We start from the raw sequence: 27,562 nt of genomic DNA, 5'->3' as shown, positions 1-27,562 counted from the left end.
TAATATTTTAATGCATTTATTAAAGGCCAGTCTGCTGTTTTCTTACTCTGTTTCCTTGAACTTAACTTTAACTTAAATGTGCAAAAAAGCATACAAATATGCATAAAACAAATGTATGCACTCGGTTGAGTTTTCATGGTTTTTTATCCAGTAAGAAAATACTGTATATGCATACACTACTATGGAAACACATTTATCGATACTCATTATTAATTTCAGTAGTGTACAACAAAAAGTCTAGTTTATATATCTAGAATGATTTAGCCTGATGTTGAGATCAAATAATTGCACGTAAATTGTACATTTAAGTCCATCATCAATAGAATTTTGAATTGTTACCTCCTAGAACTGTTGTGCTCCCAAACATTAGTAACTGATTGAAGATAACACAACTGTTTTAACAATAATGTTTTTATAAAGGTAAAACATACTACAGTAGTTTCTCTACTTGCAGAACTCTTTCTCTACTTGCTTTTAATTTCATTATCAATATATCACACTCATTTCCTAGGAAGTGACTATTTTAAATATTGCTTTATTCGCAAATGTTTTATGCAATATTCACATATTATGCACAAGTTACAGTAATTTGCTAACTTTGAATGTAAATATAGTTAATGAAACATGGACAGGGAATGATTTAGAGGTGCCAAGATATTTTTTATACATTTTTACCTTATCAAATAATTAAAGAAATAAATAATACTGTCTTTTACCGTATTTAAATTTGATTGTAAAAATATAACACATTTTGGTTTAAATGCTGTGAAGTTACTGTTTTAATAAAATGCTGATTATAATGATTTATTTATGAGCCCATAGGGTATTTAATTATGTACATTCTGCTTCATTCTAGCGTCAGATTCATGTATTATATATGATACTTTTCCAGATCACCAGTGCCTTTGACATGGAGTCTGTGACATTTAAGAAGCTGGTAAAGGGTCACGCTTACTCCGTGACTGCTCTCAAACAGGTAATGCTGAGTTTATGTTGACCACAGGCTTGGTAAATGATAGTAACGATACTAATTATAAGGCACTTTTCTTACAACCCACAGCATTTCAAAAAAAGTTTGAATGAGACAATAAAAATACAACACATAATAAAAAATATGCATTCGTTTAACGTTTACACCTTGTGTTTTAATTAATCTGTTTTATCCACTTTAAAACCTTTTTCTTGCATGTTTTGACTGAATTTTGAATTTATTTTTTGTCCCTTAGTGGGATAGTTGACCCAAAAAATGAATTTCTGTAATTTACTCACCCTTGACTATTGATTTTTTTTGTATTTTTCACTGCAAAAGATGATTTTTTGAAGAATGTTGTAAACTAGTAACCATTGACTTGCATTGTAGGAAATATACACTCACTGGCCATTTTATTAGGTACACCTATCCAACTGCTTGTTAACACAAATTTCTAATCAGCCAATCACATGGCAGCAGTTCAAACCGAGAATCAGAATATGAATAGTATTTCAGAAACTGCTGATCTACTGGGATTTTCACGCACAACCATCTCTAGGGTTTACAGAGAATAGTCTGAAAAAGAGAAAATATCTAAAAAAGAGAAAATATGAGCATCAGTTCTATGGGCGCAAATGCCTTGTTAATGCCAGAGGTCAGAAGACAATGGCTAGACTGCTTTGAGCATCGTGTCAATGCCACGGCCTATCTGAGTATTTTTGCTGACCATGTCCATCCCTTTATGACCACAGTGTTTTGATGGCTACTTTCAGCAAGATAACGCGCCATGTCATAAAGCGCAAATCATCTCAGACTGGTTTCTCGAACATGACAATGAGTTCACTGTACTCAAATGGCCTCCACAGTCACCAGTTCTCAGTCCAATAGAGCACCTTTGGGATGTGATGGAAAGGGAGATTTGCATCATGGATGTGCAGCCAACAAACCTGCAGCAACTGCGTGATGCTATCATGTCAATATGGACCGAAATCTCTGAGGAATACCAGAGAATCCAGTACCTTGTTGAATCTATGCCACAAAGGATTAAGGCAGTTCTAAAGGCAAACGTGGGTCCAACCCGGTACTAGTAAGGTGTACCTAGTAAAGTGGCCAGTGAGTGTAAATAATGTCTATTAATACCGGTTACCGGTTTTCAACGTTCTTTAAAATATCTTCTTTTGGGTTCAACAGGATGTAAAACTGCACAGGAGTGAGTTTATGATGACAGAATTTTTATTTTAGAGTGAACTGTCCGATTAATGTGCAATATCTTTATCCGGTTTGACAGGTGGAGTACAGGGGGCGGATGGAGAGGCTTATCCGCATCCGTAATCCTTGGGGTCAGGTAGAATGGACCGGAGCCTGGAGTGATAAGTAAGTAATAACATAAAAAGAACTATTCATTTCAGCTCATGTCATTGAGTAAGAAGGTGTTTGTTCGCTCTCCAGCTCTCCTGAATGGGATGAGATTGATCCATCAGAGAAGGACGACTTGCACTTACAAATGGAGGATGGAGAGTTTTGGTGAGCTTAATCAGCAATATAGATTGATCTTACATTGCATTAAGAATAGATGTTTATTCTAGCGTTAAATTTTCACTAATGTAATGAATATGAATATATTCTGCTCAGAGATTGGGCAAATTAAGTGGAGTTTATTTATTAACTAATTTTAAGAGGATCACATGCTTATGATTGCTTGCAGCCGGCCCCTTATTATTCAATTTATGATTCTCCAATCAGACGATTCCTGAGCCACTATAAATACCCACATTGGCCCAGTGGTTAGCACTTTTGCTTCACAGCAGTGAGCAAGGGGGAGAATGTGTAAACTCCGCACAGAAACGTTAGCTGGCTTGGTAAAGACTAGAACCAGTGACGTTTCTGTGCGGAGTTTATACATTCTCCCCTTTGCTCAGGTGGGTTTCCCCTGAGTTTCCCGTTTTCCTTCCACCATCCAAAAACATGCAACTTAAAGGGCCATGACACCCCCCACTTTCGGTTAAAGTCTACTTCAGAATTTTTTCAAAAGATGCATGATTAATGGGCGTGGAGCTCCGCGAGCATAGGTAGGAGTGGGCGTGGCCAGCAGGGGAGAAGGGGAGCGAATAACTGTTGTTGACAGTTAGCTCACAAAATGAGACACAAACCGTGAGGAGACGCATGAGTTTATATTTCACAAAGTTAAAATGCAAAGAAATAAACAGTAATTTAATGCCCTGCTACATCTGTTATTCGTAATTTCATATACACATAACCACAGTTTATATCATTATAAAGATAAGTGTGTTCATGTAAACCCTATAAATGAGGATTCTCCATCGATCCCCGTGTCTAAATTATAGATCTTGAATGCAGACTCAGTGCAGCAGGTCTCCTGACCTGTCTATTTTAACCATTAGCCCTGCTGGTAATATAGAGGATTTAGGCAAACACAGCAGCACGGCGATGTGTCTGAATGTGAACGAACTCCTGATGAAAGTCAACGTCCACCATTCTTCAATTCTCGCACTGCTCTTCCGACAAAAATGCTTGCAGCACAAACACAGCTTTGCTGAATGATCGGCCCTGACAAGATCGCGGGGAAAAAAACATGCAACAAACCCCGTGGATCATGGAAACAAACACATACGAGCCTTCATGAACGGCTACTGCGGTCTGTGTTTCACAGCTTGCTTGAAACTGGCAGGTCTGCCTTCGGAAAGCACGTGCTCTCATGAATAATTAAGCAGCCGGCTCTTCTCATAGGATAAGAAAACTCTGCTATGAATAATAATGAGAAACCGACGTGTCATCATTGCACTTGCAGTACTGCGCTACGTCGCCGATTTTGATCCTGCCCCAAAAATCATTTTAAACCCGGAAGATGAAATTAGCTGACTAAAGCTCAAAATTATCCAGATTCCTCACAATTAAAGCTGACAGGTGCTAACATTGTCTTAACTGATGCTCAACACACACACACACATCTGTTAATATAAAAAAAAAAGTTCTCCAGGGTGTCCTGAACCTTTAAGTTAATTGACTAATCCAAATTAGCACCATAGATATGCTCATATTAAGTAGTAATCTCTTAAGGCTGATTTAGACTTCTGTGTCAAGCGCACACGTATGCTACCGCACAGCCTACGCGTTGACACATAGCCCTATGCCGTGGCCGTCGGCTTTGCTGACATGCACCTCTCAAAAAATGTAACTACACCTCGCAACGACGCGTAGTGCAAGGTCTGTGATTGGTTGGCTTGATAGCGCTGATAAGACTGAGCAGGACCAAGAGCCGCGCAAACCCAATGGAGCGATTGTTAACAAGTGTGGAGTCCCGTGAAGGAGCTTCGGATGAAAAGTTTTGTTGTGTGTTTACCTTATGATTAAAGTTGTTGCACGTCTGCCGGTTCCCGCTTCAAAATCAGCGAGTTTGAGCCACTTGTGCATTAAGGAAGCATTCAGAAAAAACAAAACACCATCAAAGAAACTCGACACAGAGGAACATGAACACCTCACTGCCAACTAGCGTTTCGGAAGTGTTATTGCAGAACAACAGAAACACCGCGCTGAAGTCTAAATGCACAGCTACGCGCAATGAGCCGTGGGTCACAACGATTAATTGACGCAGAAGTATAAACCAAACTTTAAGAGCAATCACTATCTGTTCATTAGCTACTACAGCAGGGGAAGTTCTCGAGATCTACCTGAGCTCAAACTCCCTTCTCGCCTTGCAAACGGGAGGGAGCCCTGGGCTCGAGGATCTTATGAGCTCAGGGCTCTCTCCCGGGACAGCATGGCAAACAAGCTTTATAATCAATCATCAAGTGTGAACTCTTAAAAACAACAAAAAAACATCCAGACTGTAAAAAAGCTGGGTTCCACACAATTCCTTCATGTTGTCCCAACACGAATAGATTCATTTAACTTAATAGTTTTTACAAATTTAAGTGAATTGAACATAAAAACAATTAAGTTGTCTGGGGGGAAAAAAACAACAAGAATTGTGTTGTTTCAACTCAGTTTAAATAAGTAGTTTGAACAGGCAGTAAAAGTCTTTTTTTTTTAGTGCAGATGCTAATCAAACCAATTTAGAGCCACATCTGGCCGATTCTGATTTCTGCACATTTCTGCATCTTTTCATGTGTGGTTTTGTCCACAGGATGTCATTTGGTGAGTTTTTACGTCAGTTCTCCCGGCTGGAGATTTGCAATCTGACCCCTGATGCTCTGAGTGACGATGATATGAGCCACTGGAACACCATCAAGTTTCATGGAGCCTGGAGGAGAGGAAGCACTGCAGGAGGATGCCGAAATCATCCCAGTGAGTGACAGCACCCTTCACATACAGCAGATTTATTGCTCAAGGTCACAGAGGGGCTTTATTGTTGGTCTTGGTCTCTGCTGCTAGCACTGGTAGCATCACATTCGGCTAACATGGTTTTTAAAAAACGTTTTTTACCTTTTTATACTTTATAGATACTGTATTTATATAATTTTAATACATTATATGTTAATTGCAGTCGGAATGTGATAAAAGGTTTCTTTTTAATGTTAACACTAGTTTTTGTCCTAACCATTTCCAGCAGTGGCGTGTGAGATTTAGAAACGGTTTCTATTTCTGCAACGTCACAGCAAAATAACACCATCAACTACTATGACAATGATCGCCTCAGGTACCGATTATGTGCTTTAGTTATGTTATTACGTGCATTTAGTTATTATGTGCATTAGATTGGCACCATCGCTGCTTGTTTTAAAATTTAGTGTCGAGTTCAGACTGCATGATTTTGACTCGCCAACAGGTTTTGAAAAATCTCAGACAAATGCCTGAAATCACTGGCTCGTTTTCGCGAGTAACAATCACACAGTGTGAACGCAATTGGAGAGAATCGCAGAGGAGTCGCTGACACCAGTCAGATATTTGGCATGCTAAACATCTGGACCTGTAGGCAACTCAAAGTCATGCCGTGTAAAATGTGTTCCAATTGGAAATAACATCAGCGATTACCTACAGCCAGTGAGAGAGCAGCATCCACTAGCATGGGTGTTAGGACTGGGTTGTTTTGTGTTTTTGTGTGTTCGATTTGCTCTAGGTTGGGGGTCTGGCTTCAGCGCACCTGATGCTGGTCAGCGCTCTTATTTATACCCCGTCAGAGAGTTGGTCAGGGTCGCTGTTCATTCACTTGGCAGTTGTCCAGAGCTGCGGTCCAATCTGAGCATTATTTTTTGTTTCGCATTCATACACTATCACTGACAACACTTACCGCATCCATTCACTTGCTTTTCACACTGATCGAACATACTCATACTTATGTTTTGGTTATATTATTTTCAACTATGTTAAAATAAATATTCTTTTTGATTATATTTCGCGGTGTCGTCTCTTTCACTATGTTACATCCCTGAGCCAGGTGTAACAATGAGCATCTGCAGGCAGGCGGGAGGTTGGGGGAAGTTAAAAGGGGTAATTTCAGTTTATTTGGACACAAGAAATGGAGGAAAAGCTAGTTGAATTTTGTCAGGAGCCCCCGTGTCTGACTTGTCATCTGAGCAATATCACAACCGGGTCCAAAGAGAGTTGAGGAGAAATTTCTAATTCCCTTTAAGAGCCAGGTACATTTTCTACCCTTGTAAAAGCTTCTTTCTCGTTATGTAGTTAATAACTAAAGATATACTGCATGGCCTCGCATTGTTTCCATGTAACTTTTCATGTGTGTTTGTATGAGACGTAGCTAGCGGACCGAAACAGAGTTGTTAGTGATTCTTCCTATTGTGAAGTCATGCAGTGTGAAAACACTGTAGCTGATCCATTTCCCAGTGTAAACACAGCAGCAACAGAGCGCTACCCCAGCTAGACATGCAGTGTGTAAACATCCGTGATGTGACTATAAAATCGTGCAGTCTAAACTCGACATGAGTTTGACAGCGTTTAACACTGGGTTTTAATAACTTGGTTTTATTTCATATTTCTTTTCTTTGTTTCATTTTATTCTCTGTATTTAAAAACAAAACAAAACTTGACTTTGTCTGACTTACTCTTGTTGTCGGTGGTATTTGTGAGAGGATGTGTTTAATTGCTATACAAATAAACCGCCACTGCCATTTATATAGTGTTAAATGCTACCAATATAGAAGTTTAAATGACATTTATTGCCGTACTACTGAAAGCAGCAGCAGATAGTTCACCTCAGAATAAAAATGAACTGATTCAGTGCAAACATACGCCACACATAAGTTTAATATGTGTTAATTACAATTAAAAGCCTTTTACCATTTCATTGGAAGTGCAGTGGCTGGTCTTTAAATGTTTCTGTCATGTCACATTGCGATTGGTGCAGACAGACAAATTGCTTGTCGCTGGAATCTTGTTGCATTGCTTGTAGTTAAAACAGTGTTAATCTTGCATTTATTTGGTCTAAAAAGCTTTAAAAATCATTTGTTTCTCTGGATTATTATTATTAGGTATGGATTTTAGCACAGTATTAATATTAGTTTAATATTAGTTTTATTCTATAACGGTCTGATAACATTATTTCCAATTTAATTTAATTAAATGACAAAACCAAATAAAAAAAACTGGGTCATTCCACCAAATATCGATTTTCTTAACTCTGTGTTGTGTTGACTGTAAAATAAATGTTAATGTCTGAAAACAAGGATATTTTTTGTTGTTTTATGCAAAATAAAACTCCTCTAAATAACATCTTTTACTTTAATTTTGGAAAAAAAAATGTCATCTGGTGTTTACAGAAGAAAACAAAGATTATGTTTTATTTAAACACATTACAATTAAATAATGTAAATCCAAAAAAAAATCATCATTTTCAAGTAATCTCTTGTGTTTTTATAGTTAATAAAGTCATTAAACATTTTTTTTTATTATGATGTATATTTCACATCTAAATTTAATAGCTTTATATGTTCTTATGTGTTCAACAAAATATATTTACAATAATTCAAGCATTCAATATTACATTATACATGTTTTTGCTAATTAGGAAATATTAACTTATTATTATCAATGTTGAAAACCATATTATTTTATTAATACCGTGATGCATTAATTGTAGGATTCTTTGAATTTTAGGATGTTCAGAAAAACAGCATTTATTTAAAATGACATATCTTTACCGCCACCAGTTTCACCTAAGATTTAAAACAAATGGCTGCTCTGTGTTCCTGTGCTGTTTTTCAGACACGTTCTGGATCAATCCACAGTATAAGATCACACTGCTGGAGGAAGATGATGATCCGGAGGATGAAGAAGTGGCCTGCAGCTTCCTGGTGGCTTTAATGCAGAAAGACCGCAGACGGTACCGCCGCCACGGACAAGATATGCACACTATCGGTTTTGCAATTTATGAGGTCAGGAGCCAATGGGTTCAGCTAGATTAGTACGCATATGATACAATAATCATATTCAGATGCACACTTAAAAATAATGATAAACCACCAAGACAACAGTAAAGAAATAGAAATAATTACATTATAAATAACTATTACATTATATTATATTATCTCCTACATTTTATAATGTAATTATTCATTTGATAAAGTAGATCATACAATTTTTATAAAGGAAAATTGTCTAATTGGTTTCTTTCTTCCGTTCTTTTCTCTGTAGGTTCCTGAAGAGGTATGAATCTTCTTCTTTTTTTTTTTTTTTTTGTCAAATAGGTTTGCTTATATAATTGTTTTGCCAACAAAACAGAAACCTGTTAACTAAGAACATATGCTTAAATGGCACTAGACTGAAATAATGCCGTTTAAATGGCTCTTAAAAGAAAATGCACATAAAATGTTACAATTTCAACAAAAAATATGGTTTGTTTTGTTGCTGAAATTCATGCTATTTTTAACACAGCCAAAAGATGATCCCAATAGCTAATTTATTAATTAATTCAATAAAATAAATAGACTTAAATACGTCATTTTTAAAAGGAAACGAGGATAAAATTTTTTTTTTGCAGAAATTCATGCTGTTTTCAACACAACCTAAAGATGATCCCAAAAGCTAATTTAATAAATTGATTTAATAAAATAAATAGACTTAAATACGTCATTTTTGAAAGGAAACGAGGATACATTTTTTTTTTTTGCTGAAATTCATGCTATTTTTAACACAGCCAAAAGATGATCCCAATAGCTAATTTATTAATTAATTCAATCAAATAAATAGACTTAAATACGTCATTTTTAAAAGGAAACGAAGATAAAAAAAAATTTTTTTGCAGAAATTCATGCAATTTTTAACACAGCCAAAAGATGATCCAAAAGCTAATTTAATAAGTTAATTAAATAAAATAAATAGACTTAAATACGTCATTTTTGAAAGGAAACAAGGATTTTTTTTTTTTTGTTGCTGAAATTCATGCTATTTTTTACACAGCCAAAAGATGATCCCCAAAAGCTAATTTAATAAATTAATTTAATAAAATAAATAGACTTAAATTCTTCAATTTTTGAAAGAAACGAGGATAAAATATTACAAGTTCAACAAAAATATGCCTTTTTGCTGACATTCATGCTGTTCGTAACACAGCCAAAATGATCAGTATAGCAGAAGCATTTGATGGTGATTTTGATCTGTCTGCAGTACACAGGCTGTCAGAACGTGCACCTTAAGAAGGATTTCTTCTTGAGCAACTCATCAGCTGCTCGATCCGAGACCTTCATCAACCTGCGGGAGGTGAGCACTCGCCTGCGTCTGCCTCCTGGAGAATACATCATCGTCCCCTCCACCTTCGAGCCCAGCAAAGAGGCCGATTTTGTCCTGAGAGTCTTCACCGAGAAACAGTCCGAGACCGAGTATGTGTGTGTGTTTGAGCACTTTAATATTTCAGCACTGTTTTGCTCAAAAAATGTAAATTCAGTCATTGTTCAGTCACTCATATTTAACCCTCCTGGTGTCCTAGAGTTCTGAATACACCGTTTGCCTGGCGAATCAAAAACGACCACTTTCACTAAAACTCTAAATAAAGCAGATCAATTTAATTTCAATCCTCATCTCTATTTTGCATGAAGAAACAACTTCATCTTCATCACAACCCTGTGAATGTTTAGCTTTTCCCTGATCTGTGTTTAGTATTTCATTGATGTTTAATTAGTATTAATCACCACATACTAACCATAAAATCCTTTAAATTCTGCCTGTGCATCAGACAGGTGAGTGGGCTTAACAAACCACCTGTAGAGAACACACTCATTCATCTCACTGACACATTAACTGACACAAACACTGTGTATTTTTGATGTGTGCTTCACACAGGTAAGTGTGCCTGTCAAACCACCTGCAGAAACGCTTTCTCTCTCTCTCTTGCTTTCAAAAAAATAAACTCTAGTGCTAAATTCTCAGACCTCAAACAAGTTCCTTTGTATTACTAGCACTTATGTGTATTACCTCTTGTTGAATCGCTCAATGCCTATTATAATGCCTATTAATAATTTCCAAACATTTTTTAACAGAACAAGGAGTTTTTCACAGTATGTCCTATAATATTTTTTCATCTGGAGAAAGTCTTATTTGTTTTATTTCAGCTAGAATAAAAGCAGTTTTAATTTTTTTAAAAGCCCTTTTAAGCTATTTTTCTTTCGTTAGTCTACACAACAAAAAAATGTTATACAATAACTTGCCGAATTACTCTAACCTGCCTAGTTAATCTAATTAACCTATTTACGCCTTTAAATGTCACTTTAAGCTGTATAGAAGTGTCTTGAAAAAATATCTAGTCAAAAATCTGAAAAAAAAAAAAAATCTGCTCTCTGTTAAACAGAAATTGGGGAAAAAATTAACAGGAGGACTAATAATTCAGGGGGCTAATAATCGCTTTAGAAAAAAGCATCTGCTAAATGACTAAATATATAAATGTAAATGTAAAGGGCACCATTAGTTTTTGAAAATAGTAAAGGGTGTAGTTTCTAATGTTAAAAGCACCTGCATAAATGTAAAAAGTGTTCAGCAAGACAGTATTTATAAATATTAAAACAGGAGATTCTTGTTGTGTGTGTGTGTGCGTGTGTGCGTGCGTACGTACGTACGTGCGTGCGTACGTGCCTGCGTGCGTGCGGACCAGTAATTTTTGTGATTTTTAATTAAAAAACATTATACTCTAGCTGGTGGGTTAAAATTGACTGAAAGGACAACCGTTGTACGGTACCCTAAATGTGTACAGCCTTCATGAAAATATGAAAAAACAATTTTTTTGTAATGTTGGTGTCTTTTTAGGAAAAGTAACCAAATTTTAACATTAAAAAAAAAAACATAGTTAATTTTTTTTTTTGCTGTTAAAATGCCTGTGTCCTTTTTGACTCAGCCATAACTAGGGACAGACAGAATCTGTGGACATTTTTTTCTATTTCGCAGAGAATTTATTAAAAAATTGCGGATTTATGTGGAATGATTTCAGGAGTATCATAACTAAAAATTTAATATATGAAATTAAAAATAATACCATTTTAACTTGTATTTAATGTTTACAAAGCAATTTAATTAGATCCACTTAATGGGTAGACAAAGTTTTTCAATATAAATTTACAAACTATTGTAAATAAATCATATGAACATTTTAATAGTACTATTATTACATCACAATGATGTTAGTGAAATTAATTTAAAACCTGAATACATATAAATGTACACATATTTACACAAGTAAATACATGGACTGATAGATGCGGAGTTGGGTGAACTGTACCCTGTAAAAACATCTTGTTGCCTAAAAGTCTTTAGTTGACTCAAATGAACTTTGCTAATCATTTCAACTCTAATCAGTCAAACTGACTAAAAATATTATGTTAAACTTTGCATAAATTAAAATATGTAGTTAAGACCTGATTAAAATTAAAGTAACCTAAAACATTTGTAGTTATGGTCATTTTTTACAGTGTACCTTTAATATGGAGAAATGTTTTGAAAGGCATTTATTTAGCCACAAAATCTCCTCATTTCTCCTTATAGGGAATTGGATGACGAGATTTCAGCTGACCTGGAGGATGAGGTGACATTTTGGATCTGTATTGTCATATAATCTTTTAGACCAAAATGATTGCTGTGCTTTAATAAATGTGGCTGCATTTCTTCTGCAGGAAGAAATTACAGAAGATGACATTGATGACTCCTTTAAGTCCCTGTTTGCCCAGCTGGCTGGAGAGGTGAATACATACTTACATCTTTCTACTTTACAAAAATAGGGCGGCAATGTGGCTCAGTGGTTAGCACTGTGGCCTCACAGCAAGAAGGTCAATAGCCGCGGGCCAGTGCGAGCCAGGGCTTTTATCGGGCCAGGCCGGGCCAATCGCCCGGGAGGTTGAGCAGTGAGGCCGAAATCATGTCGCGTTTCCACTGTCGGGCTAGTAGCTCGCAGCGCGTCACGTAAACCCCGCCCCCTGAACATCTCCCAAATCGAACGTCACTCTGTCCGCCCACTTCAGCGGGAATCAGGCAGATAAAGCACATCACATCATCATGAAACTATTCAAATTAGGACAACCAAATGACACGTTACTGTACAGCAGTACAATGTATGTCTATACGCACATGCCTGTGTGTTCTCATTCATCATTTACTCGCCGACGCCGACCGACTGTTGGCATCGAAATCCAATGGTCTTGCCACTAACGGAGGGACCCAGCGCAGGGAGCGCACACATCCATAATATAAAACCACATATATAAAATTCTCCATTAATAACTCGATATAAAATGTATTTTATAACATCCTCAGTTAGACAGACGCAGTCCAACATTCAGCCCAAATGCTCCGGAGAGAACTGAAACATGAACTTTTCCAGATGTTTCTTGCCCTTATTTATTTATTTGTTTATTTGTTTGGCACATGTACTCATGTGTGATCGGAAAACTGTGCCCGCCTCTCCTTTCACTCCGCCCTGAAGCCCCGACTGGCCCTCTTTGGCCCAAGGTATTCGGCGGGCCGAAAAAGGCCGACCGCTGGCCCCAAGAAAGCCCCGATTTGGCCTGATTAGGCCCCGGAAGTGACAGTGGAAACGCGACTGGCCTTGGCTCGCCCTGGCTCGCTCGCTTTAGGCGCGATAGTGGAAACGCGGCTAATGTTTCTAGTATTGGCTGGGCCAGTTGGCTTTTTTTCTGTGTGGTGTTTTGCATGTTCTCCCCGTGTTCATGTGGGTTTCCTCCGAGTGCTCCACAGTCCAAAGACATGCGGTATAGGTGAATTAGATTAACTAAATTGCCCTAGTGTATGAGTGAGTGATTTCCAGTTCTGGGTTGCAGCTGAAAGGGCATCCGTTGAGTAACGCATATGCTGGAATAGTTGGCGGTTCATTCCACTGTGGCGACGCCTGATAAATAAGGGACCAAGCTTAAGGAAAATGTATGAACGAATGTTCTGTGGTTTATTGTATGCTTTATTTTTATTTTTTATTGTTTATTGATTAAGCCGAAGGAAAATGAATGAAATCATGTACAAAAAATAGTATTTGAATGTAGTTTATATATTTATTTTAGGATATGGAGATATCTGTTCATGAACTCAAGACTATTCTCAACAGAGTAGTCTCCAAACGTGAGTAACACGCACTCTTTCTCTTATTTTAGTGGTCAGTTCTGTCAAATCGCTCAGTCAGTTCATTACCTGTTTATCTGATTTGAATAAACTTCCATCTCCCGCAGACAAAGATGTGAAGACAGACGGCTTCAGCATGGACTCCTGCAGAACGATGGTCAACCTCCTGGATGTATCCTTCATTAATTAAGCACACTGAAATAAAGGATTCATTGGATTTACTGTATTTTTAACATTAATGTGGGCTTCATTTAAAGAAACTAATTAAGTTGAACACTCCTAAATTTAATTTGTTTAAGTTCACCCCTTTAAAATTGTTTGCTGGTGACGCGGTGGCACAGTAGGTAGTGCTGTCGCCTCAAAGCAAGAAGGTCACTGATTCGAGTCTCGGCTGGGTCTGTTGGCGTTTCTGTGTGGAGTTTGCATGTTCTCCCCGCGTTCGCGTGGGCTTCCTCCGGGTGCTTCGTTTTCCCCACAGTCCAAAGACATGCACTATAGGTGAATTGAGTAAGATAAATTGTCTGTAGTGAGTGTAAGTGTGTGAATGAGTGTGTATGGATGCTTCCCAGAGATTGGAAAGCAGCTGGAACAGCATCTGCTGCATAGAACATATGCTGGATAAGTTGGTGGTTCATTCCGCTGTGGCGAGCCCAGATTAATAAAGGGACTAAGCCAAAAAGAAAATGAATGAATGAATAAATTATTTGCAGCCACTTACCTTAAAAAACATTTATCTGGGTAAAATATACATCTTAAAGGCATAGTTCACCCAAAAATGTAATTTAGTCAGTATTTACTCTCCTTTGAGTGATTCCAAATCTTTATACGCTTCTGCTTAAAACAAAAGAAGATATTTTGAAGAAAGCTGAAAACCTGTAACCATTGACTTCCATAGTAGGAAAAACACAAAGCTTTTGCAAGACAATGGGTACCAGCTTTCTTTAAGTATCCCTTTACACTCTGTTGACATCATATGTTGATTACAATGGAAATATGTTGGAAGTACAGTAGAAAGAATAAATGAAGAAATGTGAAGCAAATATTAGTTAAAGTTTAAGAATTTTGTTAAAATTAGTTTTTAATTTAAAAAGTAGTTAGTAATTAGCGTAAAAACTTGGTATAACATTCTCCAAATGAATTAGCAAGTTATTTAAAAATAAAAGGTCTCGTGTTAACAGTATGAAGAAAGGTTTATTCAGGTACAAAGACTTGCTAAATTATTTTCCATGGTCATTATCATTATTTGAGTGTTTTTCAAACTCCTCAGGTTTTCTCTTTTGACTCCATTCATCAGAAAGATGGGAGCGCACGTTTGGGCTTAGTCGAGTTTCAGATCCTCTGGAACAAAATAAGGAAGTTGCTGGTAAGTGAAAGAGTTTCCCCCATTTTAGCCAGCTGAATCAGAGCTAAAATGTTGCCTAAAATCTTTTGTCTGCTTTCTGTGTTAATTTTAGCAACTCTGAAATGTTTATTCATAGTCTGTATAGCACTGCTTCAAAACCTTTACAAATCTCAATAAACTGGGCTTCATTAAATCATTACTGTCTCAAATATTTTAATTGTGATTTAATAATCTGCACATTTTGTAAAGCTGATTTGGAATGATATTTATTGTGGAAAGTAGAGCTTAACGTGCTGCAATTTAAGAAAGTACATGCAATTACAAAAAACACCAGCAAATAAAAAGAAGATCTTCATTAATTTGATAGCACATGTGTTGCAAATTGGTCACAACACAAACAACTGAAGAAACGCGGAGAAAATTAGTCACAACACTTGCAAATTTCCATATAACACAACGGAAATGTTACAAGGGGACCCAAAAACATATCGGACCCTGCTGAGATATTGATGTGTTATTATGCCGTGACTGTTGCTCAGTAAAGTGATTGGTGGTCTTTGAAATGTGAGTTGTTTTTCATTTATTTTAATATCCTGATTACATGACAAAACAACACATCCTGCGCGTTTCTTCAGTTGTTTGTGTTGTTACTCAGATCCTTTCTTTATTTGCTGGTGTTTTTTGTAATTGCATGTGCTTTCTTAAACTGCAGTGCATTAAGCTTTCTCGGCCACCGTAGAAAAGCGTGTTACAAATAAACATTAAGTGTATGAAATTGAATTGAAAATTCTGTGGTTCTACTTTGAGATTTACTCAGATCGCCCCCCAGTGGCGAACCACTGAACAGAATTTAGGTTTGATCTTTTAAGTCAGTGGTTCTTAAACTTTTTTCATCAAGTACCACCTCAGAAAAAAATTGTCTCTACAAGTACCATCAAAATGAGCAGCATTGAAATACATTAGCTTAGTAGGCCTAGTAAAGCAGCTAAAAATAAACAGTTAAAAAAAAAACGTGACAGATTACCTCAGAAATATAGGCTATATGTCATATATGGCATATTATATACATCATTTTTGATAAATTTTGAAATATAGGTAGCATGTACATGACATTTCATTCCTCTGTGTACCACTGGAAGGAAGTCCGCGTACCACTAGTGGTACACATACCACAGTTTGAGAACCACTGTTTTAAGTTTTACAAGTTTGTAAAACATTTGCATTATACATTAATATGAAAAGGAATAATATAAGTTAATAGTCTCTTGTCCTGCCTAACAATATAAGCTTTGAAAAATAATTCATATTTTTATTTGAAAAGATTCATATCATACAGACACTTAATATTTCATTATATTAGAGGATTTTAGATAATAAGCTAAAGTGCATTTAATAGGTTATACTTGGTTTGAAATGTGTTTGGAAAAGCCAGTTTTAATGTATGCTTTTGAACTCTTGTCACATTTACACGGTTTTGACCAGCAGGTGTCTCTAATGTGGCTTTTTGAAAGAATCAAATCATTTTGCAATGCAGTTGGTTTATTTGTTTCAAAGCTTTGTTTCCCCCATCACTACTGTAAAGTTTTCAGTTCACTCCAAACTATTTTCTTTTCCACTCAGGGGATCTTCAGAGAGTTTGATATTGATAAGTCAGGAACTATGAGCTCTTATGAGATGCGTCTCGCTGTAGAATCAGCAGGTAAATTCATTTCACTGAATGCTCCATTAATAAACTAAAACTTTACGTAATATTATAAGCAAGGATATAGTAAGTAAACTAATGACCAGACAATCAGTGCACTATATTGTAGTAAAAAAAATCTCTCTTTTTATCTCTTTGTTTACTGTTTTTACTCTATTTTTGATCAAATAAATACATCCTTCACTGAAAAAAATGATTCACTGGATTTACTAAATTTGTTAAGGTAAGTGGTTGCAAACAATTTAGTTTGGATTGAATTTAAACAAATTAAATTTAGTAATGTTCATCTTAATTTGTTTAAATTCAGCTTATATAAATTGTTTGCAACCACTTACCTTAGTAAGTAAATTTAGTAAATACAATAAATCCTTTTTCAGTGTTCGAGAATCTACATGTAATGTTTTCAAAAAAAAAATTTCTAAATCTTAACCAACTCTACAATTTTGCATGATATTTATATTATGTAATAATTATTGTTACTTTGAGGTCCTCTCTGAAACACCATCCTATTTGCTTTCTCTACAGGCTTTAAACTCAATAACAGACTCAACCAGATCCTGGTAGCCAGATATGCAGAGAACGAGGCCATTGATTTTGATAACTTCGTCTGCTGCTTGATCAAACTAGAGGCCATGTTCAGTATGTGTTTTTATTATGTGTTTACATATGTGTTTAAATATATATATATATATATATATATATATATATATATATATATATATATATATATATATATCTATATATATATATATATATATCTATATATATATATATATATATATATATATATATATATATATATATTTATATTGTACTGGATTCCTTTATTTAATACCCTATTTAAATAAAGAAACCAGAATCCTCTCTTGGCTATATTTCTTAGCTAGAGTTTTGTTTAGGACCTTAAATTGTAATGTTCAAGGAATAAATCAGATTCATACCTTACCACACAGGGTATCTTGATGGGTTTTGCAAATGAAGCCAATGTCCACTCCAGTTAAGATATACTTTTATTAATAAAATAAATCCAGTTAAAAAGAAGAAGAAAATAATCACAATAACAAAACAAAATCCTTTTCTTTATCCTCTGTTGAGAATAAAGGGCCTAAGACATTCAGTATACAGAAGTCAGTTTAAGTGCACTGCTGGTCTGTCTAAACCAGCCTTTAAACAGTATTCTAGCCTTGAATACAAGCGTAGAAATCCCCTCCAGTAAATACACAGCAAAGTAACAATTAGTGTGTGATATACTTGAGAATATCTGTTCTCATATACTTGGGAATATCTGTTAATACATAGAAAACCCTTTCAGTAAATTCACAGCAAAGTTGCAATTAGTGTCTGATGTACTAGATAATATCTAATGTTTGATAAACTCGAGTATATCTGTTAATACATAGAAGAAATCCCTTTGTGTTCACTCTCTAGGGTGACGTATTTGAATACAAACATATCAAAACATTTGTTCCATTACATCAGCATTTGGGCAGTCATCCAGGCAGTCTTCCAGGAGTCTTGTCCTCCAAGGTCATAGCTCCTAGTTGGCAAAGAATATCTTTTTTATGGAGATAACGCTCACAGGCTCCTTCCATTCTTCGATTGTAATAGTTGGTCAGAAGGGTCATCTGTGCCCTTCCTTCCTTTATTGTTAGCAGAAAATTGACCCACTTCAGTACCTCATCTTTGCCCTCTTCGTACTCTCTGTCGAAAGCACCTCTGTCGTTTTTTTATGTTTCTTCTGATTGCTAATAGCTGTTTTTGTAAGCATAGGAATATCTAAATATGTAAGTAAGTTTTTGTGTCTTTCACAATTAATGTAATTAAACCATCCAGACACTACTATATATATATATATATATATTTATATATAGCGAGGCAGTGGCACAGTAGGTAGTGCTGTCGCCTCACAGCAAGAAGGTCGCTGGTTCGAACCTCGATTCAGTTGCAGTTTCTGTGTGGAGTTTGCATGTTCTCCCTGCCTTTGCGTGGGTTTCCTCCGGGTGCTATGGTTTCCCCCACAATCCAAAGACATGCGGCACAGGTGAATTGGGTAAGCTAAATTGTCCGTAGTGTATGAGTGTGTGTGTGAATGTGTGTGTGGATGTTTCCCAGAGATGGGTTGCGGCTGGAAGGGTATCCGCTTGCTGGATAAGTTGGCGGTTCATTCCGCTGTGGCGACCCCGGATTAATAAAGGGACTAAGCCGACAAGAAAATGAATGAATGTCTATCTATCTATCTAGATAGACAGACAGACAGACAGACAGACAGACAGACAGACAGACAGACAGACAGACAGACAGACAGACAGATAGATAGATAGATAGATAGATAGATAGATAGATAGATAGATAGATAGATAGATAGATAGATAGATAGATAGATAGATAGATAGATAGATAGATAGATAGACAGACTCAATATATACTCATATATACACTCAAATCTCAAGTATAGTCTTCATAGTATTGTTCTTTTCTGTAGGATCTTTTCAACAGCTGGACAGAGAAGAAACAGGAACGGCTGAGATGAACCTATCTGAGGTGCTCTGGCTTGATTTCTTTATATTTTAAATAACTAAACAAATGACATGTTCAAAAATACTCATCTCTCCCTCTTTCTGTTTGCGTAGTGGCTCTTCATGACCATGTGTGGTTGAGGTACAGCGTTTCACGAATGTCCAACACAAGAACCTGCTGCGAAGTGCCTCCTCATGCAACAATCCTGCTGTAACCTCACTACAACAAAGTGCTACTTTATTTAGACAAAAAATCATAGAACACATTGTAGCTACACTACAAGAAAACACACTAAGAGACAAAAGGATCTTCACTCAGCGCTTCAGTTATGACTGAAGGAACGGCTGAGGAACATCATGTGCATGGGATTAATATCAAGTGAGCTTCATGTTTTGCATTTGTCCTTTAAGACCAATATTCAGTTCCAAAAGGTTGAATTCTGATAGTGCCATATGAAAGAAACTGCATGTTCATCTAAAGGTGAATAATGCATCCCAGTTAAAGCTTTAGATGCACAATGCGGGAATGCGTAGATATTATTAATGACCAGAGCTTCAGAATAAACTTATTTTAACATGCGTAAGAAACGTTTTTATTTCATATTATGCTCTGAGAATATGTCTTCCTAAACATATTGGTGTAGAATTAAACTAGCATTTGATTGGATTAATGGTATACTACACAATTTAGCCACATATGTGTACAGAACAAGTACTGTGTTGTTTTAATCCACATTACATGTAGATTTTAAATGGAAGCGTCTACTTTTATATACTTTAATTTGAGCCAATCAGTATTGATTCTGATGCCAAGAACAATCTTTCATTCTGTGCTGTTCAGTTGATGCATGAATAAAGCTCCACTACACTTATTGCACCTCATCTAATAAACGCAAGACCTTTTTTTTTTTAATGTTTTGGTAATTAAAAGAAACAAAATTTCAATGTTTCTGTGATGAGGCATGACAGATTATTGTATAGACGTCTCAGTTTAGACGGTAGCAAATATATCATGCTTTAGTTGATGCTGACGAACCATGGGTGTGCTTTTTTCTCTAATAATTCAATAGAGCAGAGTCAATTAGTCTGCTTATACGACTAGCACACGTAAAAGACACTGTTATATGTTGTATTTCTAGACATTTGTCATGTTTTTGTCCTCAAACTGCTCCTGTGTCTAGGACTAATTTCTTACCTTTCTCATCCAAGGCCTTTTGTTTTCTTGTCATAGGCTGTATGCCTGGAACAACTTTAGCTATGCGTTTTCCTGCGTTCCTTCAAATGTTCATCAGCCAATCAGAATCAAGCATTCAACAGGCCATTAGTATAAACGTAAATTTAAACACCTCACTCCTCATGTAATCGACCAACTCGGTAGTATCTGGATGCAGCCTTGATGATGCAAGCTGAGGCTGCATATCTCAATGACACAATGCACTCAATGTGAGCTAGGTACGTCACTGTGAGGTGTAGGGTTGATTTAACTGCATAAAGATATCAACAAAAGTAATGTTTCATTACATATGCAATATTTGCAACCTTTACTTTTCAATTTATGAATGTATTTATAAAGTAAAAAGATTGCAAATAAAAGCTATTATTTTGAACCATCTTTTTTTAAATGAAGAATCCTAAAATTAAAATGTATCACTGTTTCAGAGATACGATGAAGCAAGATATTTTCTGCACTTATAATTGTAAGAATTATTACTAATGATTTTGTACCAATATTACCTGATCATAACTGAACAAATCATCATAGTTCTATATTGAATGAGTATCATGAAGACTGGAGTAATGCCACAGCCATATCACCCTGCAGCCCAAGACCGGTAACTCACAGAAGCTAAGCAGGGCTGTACCTGGATGGGAGAGCATATGGGAAAACTTGGTTGCTGTTGGAAGTGGTGTTAGTGAGGCCAGCAGGGGGCGCTCGACCTGGGTCTGTGCGAGTCCTAATACCAGTAAAGGGGAGACTGTTAGCAGCCCCGTGCAGAGACTGTCAAAGTGTCAGTCAGTTGTGCCGCTGGGGCACTTCATCATTTTGCAAAGGCACTTTCTATCCAAGACTAAAAAGAGCATGTGCACTGCACAGGTTGAGCCCTATGTGTGCACGTGCCCGATTGTTAGTGTGCGCCGTCTTTCGGGTGAGACGTTAAACCGAGGTCCTGACTCTCTGTGGTCATTAAAAATCCCATGGCACTTCTCCGACAAAGATTAGGGGTGTAACCCCAGTGTCCTGGCCAAATTCCCTATGTCGGCCCTTACCCACCATGGCCTCCCAATCGAATTGGCTCTATCAATGTCATTCCACTCCTCCTATAGCTGGTGTGTGGTGAGCGCACTGGCGCTGTAGTCCTGCTGTCGTATCATCCAAGTGGATGCTGCACACTGCTGGTGGTGTGGAGAGACCCTTCTCATGATTGTGAAGCACTTTGGGTGTATGGCCATGCACAATAAATGGGCTACATAAATACACTTTACTTACTTACTTGATGATGAAAAGTGAGCCTTGATGACAGGAATACATTAAATTTAAAGCTAAATTCAATATGTAAACATTTGTTTAAATTTGTAGTAATATTTTCAATTTAACAGTTTTTCCTGTTTCAAAGTAGCCTTCATAACTTTTCATGACAGATTTATGTAAATGTATATTAAATAATTAGGACATCAAAAAAAAAGTAACAACATATATAGTTGAAGTCAGAATTATTAGCCCCCTTGAATTATTATACTGCTTGTTTATTTTTTCCCCAATGTCTTTTTAACAGAGAGAAGATTTTTTCAACACATTTCTAAACATAATTTTTTCAATAACTCATTTCTAATGATTGATTTATTTTTATCTTTGTCATGATGACAGTAAATAATATTTTACTAGATATTTTTAAGACACTTCTATACAGCCTAAAGTGACATTTAAAGGCTTAACTAGGGTAATTAGGTTAACTAGGCAGGTTAGGGTAATTAGGCAAGTTATTAGGCAAAAATATCTAGTCAAATATTATGTACTGTGGTCATAGTAAAGATAAAATGAAATATGATATGAGTCATAAAAAATGAGAAAAGAGTTATTAAAAAGTTATAAAAGTTATTAGAAATGAGTTATTAAAACTATTATGTTTTGTAAATGTATTGAAAAAATCTCTCCGCTGAACAGGAATTCGGGAGGTTTAATAATTCTGCCTTCAACTGTATATGTAACAATAATGACAACAACTCCAAATATTCATCCATATATATTTTATTACAAATGTCCTGAATGCTATGAACACGGTTTTCTTTTAATATTTACAAAGAAAAAGTTCTTTGACATTGTGAGTGATCAGTCCTCGCAGGATGCAGGAACGCTACACAAATCTTTGAGCGATGGCCAGCAGTTTGGAATATTCCCCTTCCAGTTTGCGCAGGTGTGTTGGTAACGGAGCTTTAATTCTGGTTCCTGTAGGGTTTCCATTGTCTTCGATCAACACCACGTTATTTGAATCGAAGCGAGGGGTCATTCGAGCCCCGGGCATCTTATGGCCCACTATGATGGCTTTCTTCTTCTGTCCTTTAATGGCCAGTAAGACTCGGTCTCCCACTTTCCCGACTCCATTCTTGTTGTACACGTGAATGACTTTTGGTGGCCGGTGGTGATGGGCATTTCCAAGAGTGCTGTTGTCCACCACCCGCACGCGAGTTAACTTCTGGATAGCGGATACAGCGGATGAAACGCTGCGGTGGGATCGATCATATATGAGTGTATTTGTTGAGAACACAGCAGATCATTACAGTTCCTAAGCTAAATAATAAAAATGCATCACATTTATAGCTGAATGGTTTTAGATGGAGCATCAACATTGGAGAGTGCACAAAACCATGTCTGAGAACTTAAAATGGTTTATTGTGGTCAGTGTGCGAATTATACATTGACAAACGGATCTTTTTTCAGTCGTAGTTTGGTAATACATGCTTTAGTGAATGTATTTAAATTACATCTAATTTTGTTAATAAAATGTTTATGTTTTTAGTGTTTTGAAGGATATTTAGTAACTATTTTAGTTACTGTAGGTCAAACTATACAAATTATGTCTATTTTTCCTTTTTTTAGGCTGCATAAACACGTATTTTACAGAAAATGTGTTTTGTGAATACTTAAGTTGTCTATCGGTGCTCTAGAACTGCAAATTTCAGACGGTTAAATTCAATTTTTCCTAATATGCATTCGCAATGGCTTAAACGGTTATAGGGCAATCAAATTTATGTTTATATTCTACATTTTTATTATTATTTAAGATATAGATCAGAGAAAGCTTTTTCTTACTATAAAAGGGCTGAACCCCCATACATCTTGTTTTGATGTCTTTCAGGGGATAAAGTATTAATTATGGAGGTCAAACCCCCCTGTAATTTGCACCCTGATTGTAGTGCCAGGCAAAGATTTATTGCACAGAAATAGAAACAATTTTGTTAGAGAAATAATTTTGTATTGATTACATTTGTAATATATAAATAATTTTTTTTATATATAATTAAATTTGTAATATATAATAAATGTAAATACAATTTGTATCACACACATAGTTTATATCTATATACAAATAAATAAATATTTAGAAACATACAGTGCTCAGCATATGAGTACACCCCTCACAAATCTATCTTTTAAATTAAATTATTTCTACAGAATGCTTTACAATAATATATTTTTTCATATACATTAGTTTAGTCACTGAAAATATGCCAAATATGCAAAAAAAATAGCTTACAATAACAGTCCAAAAAAGATTACACCCAAATGTATAATGTTAGGGGGTAAAAACAAATTAAAAATGATTTTAAAAAAAAGAAAAAATTTAGTTTAAATTTTGCAGATAGTATTTTTTTAAATTATTGACATGTTTTTACTGAATAATTGTATTTGTTGTTTATTATTATTATCATGCACTATATAATAGGTCTAGCATTGTAATATATTTAAAATTTATTTTTTATTTAGTTTATTTAGTTTTCATTACATTTATTCATTTTATTTATATATTTGTAATAATTATAAACCCAAAGGTATCATTTATATCAAGCATTTTAAATATAAAGCGTTTTAAATGATGAGTTTTTTAAAGAATCATAGTTTCACTGCTAGTAAATAATCTTAATTACACACACACACACACATTTATGCATGCATGTATGTATATACACTACCGGTCAACAAAAGTTCGGGGTTTGTTTTTTCCCATTTTTTTTGTTATTTTGTTTATCAAGGCGACATTAAATGAAAAAACCTACTCCAGTTATTATTGCTTTTAGTACTATTACCATTAATAACATATTAATAACAATAATAATAATTATTATTATGAGAGTGATTTCTAAATGATCATGAGACTGATGACTGGAGTAATGAAGCTGAAAATTCATCTTTAAAATCACTGGAATGAATTATTAAATTATAAACTACTTTCAAACAGTTATTTTATAGTGCGATAAAATTTCACAATTGTACAATGTGTTCTGCATTTATGATTAAATAAATGCAGCTTTAGTGAGCAGGAGAAGCTTATTTAAAAACATTTAAAAATCATGCTGATCCCAAAACATTTGACCAGTAGTGTGTATATATAAATATGAACATAAAATGTATGATTATGAATGATAATATAACTCAAAAAAGGCAAGTTATTATATTACACTACAATATTTAGCGATAGTTCCACCATATGATTGTGGACTCTTTCAAAACTGTAGAAATACTTCACCTGAAAGCCCTCTGCTGCATCAGTTTGGGCAAAATCAGCCCGGATAACGACAATGCCATCCTGACCACACACTAAAAACAAGAGAAAAGTCAAAAATAGTGACAAGAGCATCCTGTGACTAATGAGTTCAATATTTATAGCAATAAGCATCAGGTTTACACTCCTTCTGGTTACCACTGAAAGCATGCAGATGAACTCAAGCATCTATATAACCATTGGTAAGTGCATTTATAAAATAATACTGTATAAATAACGATAAATACCTGAACAGTTCATTCACAGCCCACACCAATGTCACGCACACATCGGCTCTGCGTCATGACAAAGCGACGTTTGGTCTTTTTCTTCTATTGAATCGAGCTTATTAATTTGCGCCACCTGCAGTACTGGAGGACACACCTTTACAGTCCATACAGTACAGTCAAACCCCAAATTATTCATCATACCCCTGGCAAATTCTGACTTAAAGTCACTTTTATTCAACCAATAAGTTTTTTTTTTACTAGAAATGAGACAGGCTTCTCCCAAATGATAACAAGACGACACAAGAGGCATCATTGTGGAAAATATCTATTTATTCAATCATTTTCTTTCCGGCTTTTAGTCTGGGGTCGCCACAGCGGAATGACATTTGTATTTTGAAATCAACAGCTAGGGGTCATCATTGGACTGGAAATGTAACACATACTTATGATGTGGTATAAAAACATTAAGAAATTACATTTTTTACCATGATTTTGCAGGAAAAGGTGTACTTCAGTATTTGGTTATATACACAATTAATGTCTTATCTTAACTTACAGTGGCATTTGTTTAGAGAAAAGGTTCATTGTTTTGGTGAAAGATGGTAATAGTTGGAATTACAATTATAAAGTTGAAAGGTTTAGGGTTAAATTTACTGGTTAAATTTAGGATGAGGAATTTATGACAAGTGCGCTCAGCCTACATTAACAAAATAAATACGTAAACACAAAAAGCATCTGAAATAAACAATATACTAAAGAAATGACAAAATACACATCTGTTCAGTTTTAAAGGCTTTCTGTTCTGTAGTGTTTAAGAGAGTATTTCTAGATATGTTAGAAAGCTGCTAAAACTCATGTGTTACTGAAAAAATAATGATAATGCAATTGTTTGAAGGAATACTTTCTGCTTTTCAATCAGATCCATAAATAACAACCATTTTAATGATTTACTTTGTTTTTTGTTTGTTTCTTAAAGGACCCACTCCTAACTAACAAAGGTCCAGAATTTGTCCCATACATGAGCTCATTTGTCCTCTTTTGACAGCTATGCCATTATAAATTGTGGAAATTAATCATTGAAGAGGACTTTAAGACAGAGAGGCAAACTGGCATAAGTGAAGTCATCTTTCACTACTGACCTACTGTATTGCTGTTAAATACTAAAAACATTTTGCAAGTAACTTTTATTCTAAATCTTGGACCTTATTCTTGATAGAAAGAAATAAAGACCAGTAAAAAGTTGTGTAGCACCAAAAGTTGATTTTAAAGCTTAAAAATGTATGTTAATACTTATTAGGCTAGTGTTGTTATTCATAAATTTTCAAATGCACTTTTTACAAGATAGGCTAGAAAAATCAGACAGAATCATAATCGGAAAGAGCTTTATTGCCAGGTATGTTTGCACATACGAGGAATTTGTTTTTGTGACAGAGCTTCTACAGTGCAACAGAATTACAGAGACAGGACAATAAACAGATAATAAATATATGAAAAAGCAGTAGTGAAGTAGATCAGGAAAAAAGTAAGGAAATTAGTAAGTAGATAGTTTTTTTTAAAAGTATTATTCAAATGGCCAAATTCTGACCAGAAAGTTGAATGTGCTTACTTCGCCTTAATATGCAGTATTTAATTTAAAGCTCTAACAGATTGATTTTCCCCTAATGACTTACAAAGTAATACATTTGTATTTTAAAATTATTATAGAATTAAGTTTTTTTCTATTATATTTCTTTATTTTAAATCCTTAAGAAATGTTTTTGGTACATCAAAAAATATGATTTTGATGACCACAGCTAAAAATGTGTTTTAAATGTCACCTAAATATAGTATTTAAATCTTATAATTAAGTAGAAAATGAGGCAAATACCTGCAAAAAAGTTGGCTACGGGCCTGATCTAATATGTTTTTGTATCCCCTGATAGTAAATAATAATAAAATAATAATAATGTTAATAAAAAAGTGAGAGTAGGTGTAAAGATGGTTAGCTGGTCTAGGCGTGTTCAAAAGCCACGCCTCCTTTCCTCAACATCCGGGCCTTTCATCGCGAAGCTGGAAAAAACACTTCAAACTCTTAGAGACGCCCATAATCAGAGTGTGTATCTACTTTCACCTACTTATACTACATTTTTTAATACAAAAATAAACTAACTGTAGCGTCTCTTATAACTTAGCATTAGACGTTTTTGGGGAAAGTTTGTAGTGACGGATAGTGTCAGTTTGTGGCTGTCACGAAGGCACGCGCGCGCTCACTCATACAGCCGCGCGCACGTGCATGTGACGCGCGCTCGCTCACTCGTCAGCGGGAACGCGCTCGGGTCCCAGCCAGTCAGTCAGAACCGACCCGAGTCTCGAGCGGAATACTGACGGACAGATACGGTAAGAAACCGGCACTTACGGAACTAACTGTCATAATTGTCCAGGCAGGTCATTAAATTGTAATATGTGAATTAATAGGAGTCTTGAAAGTGACATTTGCACACTTTATGTCTTTGAGGACAAGCTAGCAAGCTAACCGCTAACT

General features: G+C 35.5%; 3 protein-coding genes across 34 annotated transcripts in view; 2 read left to right on the top strand and 1 right to left on the bottom strand.

Annotated features, from left to right (window-relative positions):
• capn1a (calpain 1, (mu/I) large subunit a) overlaps positions 1-19,934 on the top strand; it is a 44,009-nt gene extending 24,075 nt beyond the window's left edge. For 2 of the 9 annotated variants that reach the window (XM_073919418.1, NM_200445.1), the window contains 16 exon segments: positions 893-976; positions 2,259-2,344; positions 2,420-2,494; positions 5,115-5,275; positions 8,150-8,319; positions 8,579-8,590; positions 9,551-9,762; positions 11,912-11,951; positions 12,040-12,105; positions 13,435-13,492; positions 13,600-13,664; positions 14,787-14,855; positions 16,455-16,533; positions 17,062-17,175; positions 19,019-19,077; positions 19,167-19,934. In XM_073919418.1, the coding sequence (XP_073775519.1) occupies positions 893-976; positions 2,259-2,344; positions 2,420-2,494; positions 5,115-5,275; positions 8,150-8,319; positions 8,579-8,590; positions 9,551-9,762; positions 11,912-11,951; positions 12,040-12,105; positions 13,435-13,492; positions 13,600-13,664; positions 14,787-14,855; positions 16,455-16,533; positions 17,062-17,175; positions 19,019-19,077; positions 19,167-19,193 (1,377 nt within the window). In that variant the 3' untranslated portion in view covers positions 19,194-19,934. 9 annotated transcript variants of the gene reach the window in all.
• A 2,349-nt stretch (positions 19,935-22,283) lies between these two features.
• Positions 22,284-25,113, bottom strand: mrpl14 (mitochondrial ribosomal protein L14). Its single transcript, NM_201147.2, is given in 3 exon segments — positions 22,284-22,772; positions 24,797-24,867; positions 25,060-25,113. Coding segments are annotated over 2 exon segments (426 nt in total). The 5' UTR covers positions 24,856-24,867; positions 25,060-25,113; the 3' UTR covers positions 22,284-22,405.
• Positions 25,114-27,324: 2,211 nt separating this feature from the next.
• Positions 27,325-27,562, top strand: part of lrrfip2 (leucine rich repeat (in FLII) interacting protein 2) — a 52,799-nt gene continuing 52,561 nt past the window's right edge. For 22 of the 24 annotated variants that reach the window (XM_021480537.2, XM_005169524.5, XM_021480536.2 and 19 more), the window contains exon 1: positions 27,343-27,417. The gene's annotated coding sequence lies outside the window, so the exon portion shown is untranslated. Of the gene's footprint in view, positions 27,418-27,562 lie in introns of all 24 variants that reach the window. The other 2 variants (NM_199479.3, NM_001034974.4) reach the window with 1 other exon arrangement.

Source organism: Danio rerio, chromosome 13, assembly GCF_049306965.1.
Source record: "Danio rerio strain Tuebingen ecotype United States chromosome 13, GRCz12tu, whole genome shotgun sequence".
Classification (NCBI taxonomy): Eukaryota; Metazoa; Chordata; class Actinopteri; order Cypriniformes; family Danionidae; genus Danio; species Danio rerio.
Note: the sequence above shows the minus strand (reverse complement) of the source record. Positions and strands in the feature narration are given on the sequence as shown.